General features: G+C 42.1%; 1 protein-coding gene across 2 annotated transcripts in view; it reads right to left on the reverse strand.

Annotated features, from left to right (window-relative positions):
- LOC146000383 (uncharacterized) overlaps positions 1–12,111 on the reverse strand; it is a 112,083-nt gene that overhangs the window by 82,375 nt on the left and 17,597 nt on the right. Inside the window, exon 1 of one of the 2 annotated variants that reach the window (XM_083137959.1) lies at positions 4,259–4,535. The exons of the other annotated variant lie outside the window; for it this stretch is intronic. Within the exon in view, the coding sequence (XP_082994085.1) occupies positions 4,259–4,319 (61 nt within the window). The 5' untranslated portion in view covers positions 4,320–4,535. Of the gene's footprint in view, positions 1–4,258; positions 4,536–12,111 lie in introns of those variants that run through there. 2 annotated transcript variants of the gene reach the window in all.

Genomic DNA, 12,111 nt, shown 5'->3' on the forward strand with positions numbered 1-12,111 from the left:
GAACCCTGAGTGAAATAGAGTCTCATACCACCGCTGGAGAAAAGGTTAGCATTATGGGTAATCTTGTAACGACGGTATCTCGTGTGAGAGAGAGAGATACGTAAGTCCTAAGCCTGTGTCTATGCCTATGCCGATGGACAAAGTGAGGCGAGAAGGAGCGTTACATGGTCGTGCGTATAGTAAGCAACTTGGTTCTAACTATAGGTAATTTTGTATAAGATATGATTCCTTCAACTGAATTTGAGCGCTTTCATATTCAGCATACAAAATTTCCGGCATGAAACTTCTTTCTGTGCGTGTAAAGGGTAAATATTAATATAAAAGATAATTTATATTGTAACTGAAGAAATCCTTCACTAATCAAGGGGTTCCTGTGTGTTTGTCGAATGTCAAACTTTTTTGGCCAATATATAAATAGACAACACAACACTAACAATGCACATACAATATTTTACACGATTATCGAGCAGAAACTGAGCCTAATTTTGTTTCACAATGTCAAATAACAGAAGGCTATTTTTGGACTTCTTCCTTCCCATTTCATCACGGTGTATGTAAGAAGTATTATTATTATTATTATTACATTTATTCAATTATTAAAGGTTTCATTCTGAATGGTAAATCCTCGTTACATTTTTTACCTGCAAATATCAAATAGCGTTGTAACTCATGCACCACAATCTACACGTTGTCCCGGCAATCTTTAGAGCGAGCGAATGATTGATTGATTGAGTTGGTGTTTTAAGTCCACTTTGTGCACAGTAAGGCTAATCAGGACTGGACCTATAGTTTAAAGTGGGATCCCAACCAGTGTGTGCCTCCACCGGGTATCGAACCCGGGACCCCTTGATTACAAGGCGAGCGAGAGAACGAAAAAAAGGCTCTGCACAAGTAGTGACTGGAGAGGCCCCGACCAATGAATACGGGAGAGGGTGAGTGACTGCAGCTACCAGCAGTTTGCAGCACCGCGTAATGCTTTGCCCTTTCTTTCTTTCATTCGCTTCCGTTATGCGCGGGCTTGCTCCAGAGATTCCTGACAGAGTGTACATAGAAAAGTTACTAAACTAGATTTATACGTAGGCAGAGCTCGATTTATGCAGTCTTATGAGAGGAAGTTACGGTCTGAGCCTCCACCTACAAAAGGGCCTGCAAAAGTTTCAGTGAGTAATTTTCATTGATGAATTGATAATTACGGGTAAAACTGGCACAGGTCTCCTCGGAGGAATTCTACGGACATCATTATGAAATATGGTAGATATATAAGAAAGTCTGAATTTGTACTTGTGTGTGAAAGTTCTTGAATTTTGTAACGAACCTGAGCGTTTAAGGTTTTATATTTGTAAGAAGTTAAGATTTTTAAAATGTTTGTTACTTCAAATAATGTGCAAGCTGTCACAGACAACTATATTGATACAGTTGTGTTTGGAACTTGTATATTTGTTTATAAATGCGTCATAATCTGTTCGTGTTGATGTCACTTTCTCATCTCAGCAGAGGAAGTGAACCCACCTGAATGTTTTTCACCTGACGACAGACTCAGTTAGAAAACACAGGCGAAGGTGAGAAATCAACAGAAACGTGGTAACAGTTAATGGAATGCCAGAATAGTGTAATTGTTAATTATTTTCGTTTCATTCTGGCTATAGTCGGAAATAAATAATAATTAAGTACAGAAACTTTCGTGTATTTAAGTTTGTTTTGTTAATTCTATATGCAAGTGTGTTTAGTGATTGTGATGTGATTTAATATGCTATAGAATTGTTCCTCTTCAGGCAGAAACGTAAGCGAATCTGTACCTTGCTTGTAAGTCCACATACGATAGGAAATATAAGTTATTATAAAACTGCGTTTAACTTTGAATACTGTGTTGAGTTTCTTTTCTACCCAGCAAGCTCTGATGATTGCAAAGATTCTCATGTTCCCGACTAAAGGAGTAGCGGACTAACATTCTGACGACTGATTTACAGCCGGGGGACGTTGCAATTTGCTATGCTTTGCTTTATTTTACTTCGTTCTTCTGCCACTTTTGGCTAATCACGAAGATGAGGATGAGTGATGATGATTAAATTAATATTTCTGCCGGCAAACTGGATGCAAATCCGCGTAACTGAAACCGCTAGCTATGTAATTAAATAATCTTGTACAATTATAATGACAATTACAATTAAAATGAGCACGTACATTATTACCTCCTGCATCCACACATTCTATTTATAGGAAATTTTCACTAACACGTATCAGTTCCTCTTCCGAAATTGCTTCATTTTCTCTCCTATATCTGTCCATCTGCGGGAATTTTTGGGGGCAGAACGTGGTTTGTCGTCGTCCCCCTCAAAGTCGGCGCCCATGTGCAGAGAATAACACCTGGATTTACGACGTTATGAAGTGATAAAGAGTGCCACATAAACGATTCATTACTACGCTATAACTCACCTCCCCGAGCTAAAAACATCAGAAAACGTTCATATGAAACTCAGTCTTCAACTGAAAACAGAATGAGTGAAAATATTGAGGGACAATTTGCCTACTATTACACAGTAGCTATCTTTGGCTGAATAGGTTGATGCGTATTTCATGGTACAGTAAACAGTAAATTGCTCAGTGATTTACTGAATAACAAGTTTAAATTCCTACAACATACAGCCTATCCTGAAGAAAATGTATGTATTGTGTATATGCCTTTATACTTTTACCATCGCGTGCCTTGCCTGCCAAAAAGGAATATAAGCTACAGAAATATATGGGGGTGATTTGAATGATTACATAACAACGGCAATTTTCTCCCGACGGGGGGGGGGGGGGGGGCTGTCGGCGGCTCTATTGACTTATTCATCTCGTCATTAACGCGGCGTCACAACTGTGGCATTTTAAGCGGCCGATTAAAAGAGTTAACTGTTTTAACTGGCGTTCACTCAGTCAGAAAAACACTACTGCCTGTTCAGAATAGGTCTTACTGTTCCGCAAACCTCGAGATTTTGGTCAAACAAAGCATAATTTTAAACAGTCTGCAGGGTTTAATGCGGAAAGGCTCACATGCTGCGAGTCGCGGGTCCCAATCACAACCTACGTTCACAAGAAATTCCGGTTCGGTGGGGACCAAAGTTCCCGGGTTCGAATCCTATCTGGACATGGGTGTTCTTTGCGAGCGTAATCTCAACAGTTTCAGGTCGTTTTGTTGCAACTTTTGGCTAATCGCGACGATGTAGATGAACGTTGATACGATGAGATTGGATGAAGAGTCTATCATAAACATATACGGACTCCTACAGAGGATGATTACCCCGGATGCAGGTCCCGTCGGCAGAGCAGGGGCGGACGACCTCGGTGGGGCGCCAAACCTGGGCATGGTTCTTGATTAGCGCCAAAACCTTGTTTCTGATTACATAAACGTGTATGTTTGTCTCAGTTCATCTTTAAGTCCACTTCATACACAGAAAGGCTAATCGGGACTGGACCTACAGTTTAAAGTAGGATCCGAACCACAATGTGGCTCCACTGGGCGTGTGGCTATTTGTTTTAAAAAGAGTTGGGTTCATTGTTGACAAGAATTAATTAAATTACTGTTGCATAACGTAAAAATTATGTTGCAAAAATCATGTAGCAATTAAAGCTAAGAGATTGCTGTTATTTTGATGTCATTATGTAGATATTAAATAAACACATGCCTATAATAAACATGTTCTTTAACAGTAACACTTAAAGTATCTTGAAAATAAGGATTTTTTTTCGGATGGATAATAAACCTTTTCGAGCAAGGCCTCATCTTCAGGAAGCTATCAACTCGCGGCAAGCCACGGCACCTAGCGACCTGTTGAGTGAGATGAGTCAAGGCAAAATGATTAATAAACCTTTTCCTGCTCCCACAAAAATAGGCAATAATTAGGCTGGAGATTTCAATTTTTCGTCATTATAACCATAAATATATTGGAGGAAGGTGGAGACCAGGGTAGAAAGAATAGAAGGGCAGGAAGGAAAATGGGGGGTGCCAAAAACCGCACCTACACCAGAACATCGTTAATCTGCAAAACGCAGTTCAGGGTGTACTAAGTGAAAGTGGGGTTGAAATTAATCCAATCAGAAATAGAAGAATAAACGTAGTTATTGACACAATAAATTTCATATCTGAGATACACTAAGTTTAATTGGTAAGCAATGTTAAACATTAGACGACAGAGAGATAATAAATTATTCTCGAAAAGGAATAAAGCTATCTATCTATCCATACTCTAACGTAATTATGTTATATCTAGGAACTTACCTCTTTTAAGCATATGGTATTTCTGCTTATGGAAATGCTTATCCAGAAAAGATAGAAACATTGCTTTAATGACACAGGTGAATTGCTGCCTGAAAGACGGTCTACTTTACATGAATTGCACCGAACACAGTTTGATAAGCAGGTGAAACTAAGGCGAAATTTGTCAGGGACACATTTTCCACGATGAATCACGTATTCACCACTAGTTTTCCCGATTTTTCTGCAGTGTTTTCCTTCACGTGCGGGGAACTGGGCTTGCGTTGTGCACCCTCACTCCGGCTGATGACTCTCATTGCTAAATGAAGGTTTGAATGGGAGATGAAGGGCCTGCCTGACCTTGTCTGAAGTTTCGCGCGTATTGTAGACAGTCTTTTGGTTTTTAAAGGGCTCGTGTTGTTTTGCTTTAAGACTGCGAAACGGTATAATCGCATACACACAATTAAATTCAAACAGAAACAGCGCAAATACTGTTGATTAAACAAGGAAGCATGATTGCGACAGTACGAGGGAGTGGAAGAGACCTTTGGCAACTGCAAATCGTGATAAAGGTGTCTGGGATGGCGCACACCAAGCTTGCAACAAACGTCAAAACTAAATGCTAATAGCTCTAAACCTGGCCGTTATAACCTAACAAATTCTGACCTGCAATTCCGCTTAGGTCTAATAATGCATATTTGGTTGTTAGGAAGGCCATATTTAGAGCTTTTAGAATTTAGTTTTGACGTTTGTTGCAAGCTGGGTGTGCACCGCACTAGACCCAATAGTAAAACTGCATACTGCGCTGAAACATGCCGTTAAAGTATATGAGGCTATTTGTGGAGTGATGTGATCAGCACCACGCTCCGCCGTCGAGAGGGGAAAAATAAGAAACTAAGATTGCACAGATTTCGTGGAGGATTGAAACTGTGTGCAAAAACATTTAGTTCGGTAAAGCAGAAAAACTAACATTGCCGATAAAATTTTATAAATTATAGCATTTTTAACCCCCCCCCCCACACACACACACTGGAAGCTAGGGAGGAGACCTTGAGGTGCTTTGTCCAAGCTCGAAGTCACAGAGCGCTCACCAGCTTGCAAAAGAGCACGTGCGTTGCCCAAGACTGGTTTACAGCATACCCTGTGTTCAGTGGCGTGGCGCAGTTCTCTGGGCGCCCCCTGCAAGTATAATATTGAGGCCCCTTAGTGAAAAAAAATATCGAGACGCACAATAGTTAGCTCCCCCCCCCCCCCAGTTTAAATCAAATTAACTTTTACCGCAAATACCCTGCCTTCCCATTTTTTGTCATCGACATACGCTATATATCAGTGTAGTAGTTTCTCGAAACTAAATCAGAATGGTCTGAATCTCTGGTCAATAACTGGAAGAAGAAATTAGAAATATTTTAGCTTGCTTCATCGCAGTGGCATAGGCAGGGTTCTTTTTTGGAGGAGGGGGGAGGCTTCACCCAGCCAAATATTTTGTTCGTGATCATTTGTATTTCTTGCTCGAAACATTTTTTTAAAAAATTAGGTTACATATAATGCACATGTATAAATACTGTTTGGGGAAATTGATTAAAGGGTAGTAAGTACTCCTATTTTGGACTTTGAGTTCTATCCTCTAACTCGAACAAGCAAATTCGCAGCTAGGAATTTTCACTTCGAGCATTGTATACGCCCGTGGTGGAATAAGGGCAACTAGGCCTAAGGGCAAAAGGAATAATTGCCCCTGGGCTCCACCTCCTGAGTTTTTGGGCCCCTTTGAAGTAAAACATAAGAGGTGTGGACAATGTGGGATATTTATCTCTGATCTCATTTCAATTTCATATTGAGGCTATGTTTACGATAAACTGCATAGCTATAATGGTATGAGATGAGAGAATTTTCCTATCAATTGCCGTAAGTTAATTCTGTACTTCGTAGGAGACCCATAATGTCAAGTTGCCCGGGCCCCTCTGGCTGAGACAATACGCCACTGCTCTTATTATCGCAGACGTCGATATGTTATGTTATGATATGTTACTGGGAACCAGATTTCTGTTTCGTAATTCCATTTTCTTTAAAAAATAATAATAATAAGCGACACTATCTGTTGAATTTCTGGGATTACATAAAATTTCAGAAGTAGGCCTACAGAATTAGGACATAGCGGAGCCCCTACAGCTGGGGCCCCACCCAGCAATGCGGGGTTTGCGGGGACGTCACTGCCTTTCATTGTTTTTGAAATGGACGTTTAATTGCTTGATTCAATTTGTAATTTTGGGTGGGTCAGCACTTAGGCTATTTTGCACCCGTCACATTATACGGGGCCCAGCCGCTTACCAGAACTAAAATATAACTACAGTAAAACCTCGTTAATCCGGATTAATGGGGGGGATAAGTTCACCGGTTTAACGAAAGACCGGATTAACTTAAATAACCTAAAAGAACAGTAGAAAGTGCATTAAAACTCAGTTTATAGCAACAAAACACGTTTATTATGGTGTATTTAAAGGGCATAGGCCTAAATACACTATACAGTACAGTAAAATGTAAAGCAATACGACAATGCAGTACGTAGTACATACGTGATACCCATATTATGATGATATGCCCGACGGACATAAAATCTTGCATTCTGCTTTTTCTTTTGTCCGGAATAAGCGAAGTCAGGCTTATCGGGTTCCGGATTAACGAGGTTTTACTGTAATATAACATAACCGTAATGTCGAAAGACTAAAATATTCTTACTTAGGTTATAAGCTTAGGCTGTAAAGGGGCACTCAGCACACATAAGGACAAAACACATGACTACACACACAGCCCTACAAGGCCGTAAGTCCAGACGCCAGAGCATCGTCAGTCTACAAAATGCAGTCCAGGTTGTACTACGTGGAAATGAGGGTGACAATAGGGTGTACTACGTGGAAGGGTCACCCCCATGAGCATATATATAGTTCACGTAAGGGGGAGGGCTCAACTTTTGGTATGATTATGGCTGCTATATTTCATAAGTAAAATCCGGGACACTGCTGACCAGAAGCTTTTTGAGGAGCGGGGGTAGGGAGTTGCTGGTGCCATAATGAACTAAGCTGCCATATCACAATGTCGAAACTTTGAGAACAGTGCGGGTAACCAAGCACTAACTGTTTACAGTAAACAGCTTACTATGCAATGGAAGAGATTTGCTACTGAAATTCAGTGCTGCTAGCAGTTCTATCATTGCAGCATCTTCTTGTAACTCGATAACTCTTGTATTATCGAGAGGAAGCGGTTCAATGTACAGTTAGATTGTATAGTAAAATGAGCATTTTGATATTACGCATTTAAATATAAATAAAGTTGAGAAAAGTTTAGTCTTAATCATTTCTTCTTTCCCACCCTATTCCAGGACATTTGTGCATCCCGAAGAAACTATTCGGGACACCAGGACAAATTATACCATTCTGGGATTGTCCCGGAAAATCTGGTTCGTATAGCAGGCCTAGGTATGATCAGGCTATCAACATCCAATCTAACAACCAGGCCATCCAACATTTTGACACACTGTTCCAATGAATAAGGGATAACCATTTCACATTTTTTAAATAAGTTGCAATTTTGCAATGTGTTGACTGTGTTCAGAGAAACGTGAGTTCAATTCTACTACAAAATGGTCCAAAAATGGATAACGGAGGTTGACCTTGTAATATTCTTTTGTGCTCTCAGCTGGTGCATTATTCCCTCAGATTTGACGGCTGGCTGTTCTAGGTCTCTTCGTTTCTTCTTCATAGTCTAAGTAGTTTATCTGCTTTGGATTAAATCTAATTAAAGTTCTCAGATTTTTTTTATATTTTCTTTATTATTATTGTTTTAATATATATATATATATATATATATATATATATATATATATATATATATATATATATACCAGAACAGATGATGTGAAAAACTTACCCTTTTAATATGTTTCGAAGTAATCCCCACCTGCCGTAATACACTTCTGTGCTCGGCTGTATAAGTTGCGGAAACAACTTTTTTAAAGTCCTCTTTCGGAAGGCTCTTCAATGTCGACGTCACGTGCTTCTTGATGTCTTCAACATCCACAAACCGTGTTCCTTTCAGCAAAGTTTTGAGTTTTGGGAACAAAAAGAAGTCTGCGGGGGCCAAGTCAGGAGAGTATGGCGGATGATGTAGCTCTACGACTTCATGCTTGTCCAAAAACCGCTTCACTGGCAACGCAATGTGGGGGCGGGCGTTGTCGTGCAACAGACACCAACTCCCATTCTGTCGAAAACGGGGACGTACTCAGCGAATTCTTTGTCGGAGTCGGGCAAGAACTTCTGCGTAATATTGTCCTGTAACAGTCGTGCCAGGTGGAACAAATTCATGATGAATCAGTCCTTCACTATCGAAGAAAGCGATTAACATGACTTTGACCTTTGATTTTTGAAATCGAAACTTTTTCTGTTTAGGGGAGCTGGGAGACCGCCATTCTGTGCTCTGTCTCTTGGTTTCAGGGTCGTATTGGTAGCACTACGATTCGTCACCCGTTACTATCGAATCCAAGAAAGCAGGGTCAGCGTCAGCGTTGTCAATGTCTTCACCACACGTGTCCATTCTGTGCTGCTTTTGTTCGTCCGATAAACAGTGCGGAACAAATCTGGAACACACCTTGCGTTTCCCTAGGTCTTGCGTCAGAATTTGGCGAACCACCTCTTTGTCGATGTTGAGTTCACTGGCCAGTATTCGAATAGTCAGTCGCCGATCCGATGTTACAAGCTCGCGCACTTTCTCAATTGTTTCAGGCGTACCCAAGGAAATCGGCCTTCCGGTGTGGGCGTCATCTTCAACACTTTCGCGCCCGTCACGAAAACGTCCATACCATTTAATGTTCGGGAACGGGATAATGCTTGCTCACCATACACTTGCTTCAACATTGCATGTGTTTCTGTCGCACTTTTGCCCAGTTTGAAGCAGAATTTGATGTTCACCCTTTGCTCCATTTCTGCACTTCCACAACACCACTTTACCACTTCGATAACAACACTTCACCAGATACGTTTCGACGCGTCTTTCCCAACCAAGCTCTTGTCTCCAACTGGCGCACGCTTCGGGGTGCATGTGCAGATGTACTATAGTGCAGAAGGCCTTAGAAAGAGCGTTTCGCGGGCTAACAGCAGACGTCACTCGCACACCATTGCCGATACTCTCGTGTCGTCTGCTCCTCAGCCGAACAAACAGGCCGAGGTAGCAAGAGGCAGAGGTCATTCACCCTTCCAGAAGGGTGCAGCGAGTTAGCTGTGGCAACCGGGCTCGCTCATTCGCGGACCTGATTGGTTCTCGCAGACACACCCCCATATTGTTGTCTGCTGTAAGCCCGCGAAGCGATCTTTCTAAGGCCTTCTGCACTATACCTACCGGATACCAGCAGCGCCCCTCTCGGGTGAGTGATCGGTTTCGTGCTGTGACGTCAGTCCTGGATATTAATATATTAATATATATACAGATATATTAGAATACTGAACAGTCCACCTTTGAGGTGCCCAACATAATCTTGCACTGCATGAAAACAATTTGGTTAGAACAAGCGGAGATGTTTCAAACTCCCCACAGGTTACACAGTGAAGAAACTGAAGAGCTTGCTGAAATATTTCTCTTCTAAAGGTCTTATCTACTGTTACGGCGGCCGATGCTAATGCTGGCAAGGGAAGTTGGGAGCTGCGAAGTGACCAATCCAGCACGATAAGAAAAGCAGCAACCACTAGAACGAGGTTTACGTAGTACTTCTTCCCGCCAAGTCGTGTCTCTCGGCGTCTCCGTTGTTGTGTTGTTGGTCTGCGGCGTAATCCCGCTAAATTGTAAAGTCTGTAAAGTTTCTACAATTAGTGAATACATTTCCACAAGTCACGCTACTTAATATTGATACTTTTCTGTTCAGCTTGTGTCAAACAACTTTAGAATGTTACGGTGTTTCCCTGGTTTTCTTGCAATGCGTTTTTAAAAACCAAATTCCTTTAAGAAGACTCGAGGGAAAAAATTATAACCGATTTGACAGTCCCAATGCGATTTCTTATCGCAGAAATTCCGAAGCTATCAGGTAATTGCAGACATTTGGTTTGCAGTTCCATCTGGTGTGTGGAATAACGTAATTCCCTTCCCATCCGTAACCCGTCCTATATGTCCGGAATTTAGGAGAATAAAATAAGTCCAAAGAAATTTTTATGAAAATGCGGATAGAACAGGTAATCTGGTAATTTTACTGAACCATAAGGGGGGGTTGGACCCGTTGAACCCCTCCCCTTAACGCCCATGGTCACCCCATTACACCCCATGAAATGGACGATTCTGTACCTACGAAGTTACGATTTTGCTATAATATTTCGTTCGAAAGTAATACAATTCTATTTCCTGTTCATGATAAACAAGAGGAGAAAATAAGTTCTTCCTTCCCAGCGCCTCCAGAAAAGAATCATCTGTCACTATCTGTTACCCTTATGGTGTTTTCAGATAGAAGCGACAAGCGACACTTGACACGTGTCACTTGATTTGCTGATTGGTTTACTTTACTTGATGAAAGGACACTTACAAGGCCGGCATTCTAACCCGGGAACCTCAGCGTCAGCGGCGTGACCAGGATTTTCGAAAGGGAGGGGTTACGTACACTTTTTTTGGTAGTCAGCCAATCTTTTCCTACCTTTGATGTTGTTCTCTTTAGGGATATTGGACCAATGAAAGGGGGTTATGACCTCCCCTTGGGCACGCCGCTGCCCAGCGTCGTAATATTATGCTAACCACTCCGCCACGAACGTCGGCATGTGTTACTTGGAAACCAATGCATGCTTTCGGCCGAATGACGCGATAAGCTGGACATGTAGCTCGGACTGGACCGAATTATCGATAGTACTTGCGCGTCGTGTCGCCTCGGTCGGCTGGTCGTGCATACGCACGAACTGGAGGTGCACGTGTAGATTGTCACTTGGGCTTGAGGGAGATTTCAGACCGAGGCTGCAAGCAACACGAGACGCGTGACAGTGGAGGTTAAGGGAAGATTCACACCGAAGCGACAAGCGACACGTGTCCCTTGAGGATTTCGCCAATGGAACGCAAACTTGTGTGGCCTGTCATGCCGCTACGGTGTGAAACGTTGCTGCTGATTGGCTCGTTTCCAAGCGGCATGTGCCGTGTGTTGCTTTGGTGTGAATTCTTTCTTCCACCGAAGTGAAAAGTGACACGGGCCTCTCCACCTCATTATCAGGCATTGCAACAGACAACATACGCGAGCAACAGACCGAGGCGACACAATGCACGCCATTGACAAATCAGCCCAGTGCAGGTTATAGTTAAGCACAGAGCATAACTCTTCATTTCTATTTTGCCAAAGTAAGACGCATGTTCGACGTAAAGTGGGGGGGGGGGTCGAAGTCGGTAGACACACACTTCATCTGTAAATACTATTCCCAAGTATAACCAGTGACGTGCACTGAGGAGTAGCTAGTCTAGCAGAGATAGATTAATCAATCTCACGTCTCTAATTATTTTCAAATCACGATATTTATTATCTTGAAGCCTCAGTTCATATGCAACACTTCTTTACACGCGCTTCTCGTCCCTCGATGTGATCAGCTGACAAGGTTGAATACCCCAGCTGGCTCTTCTTCCTCCTTACCAGATCCAGGTATAGACAACCACTCGAAGGGAAAGGGAAGATTTCTGCCTGTACCTCCCTTGCCGCCTCGCCCCCCGCTCCCATGGTTGAAAGCCCGTGGTTTCAGGTCCTCCAGTCTATCTCCTATAGGACAGATAGGGGATTGGTTTCCCTTCGATTCCTTTGTAAATCCTCTAAAGAACTCAGGGTAAAATTTTCTACAGTGCTTATGTTCTCTGAATTTACACAACCTTTTAAACGTTGT

This window comes from Lepisma saccharinum, chromosome 16, assembly GCF_977018435.1.
Source record: "Lepisma saccharinum chromosome 16, izLepSacc3.1, whole genome shotgun sequence".
Classification (NCBI taxonomy): domain Eukaryota; kingdom Metazoa; phylum Arthropoda; class Insecta; order Zygentoma; family Lepismatidae; genus Lepisma; species Lepisma saccharinum.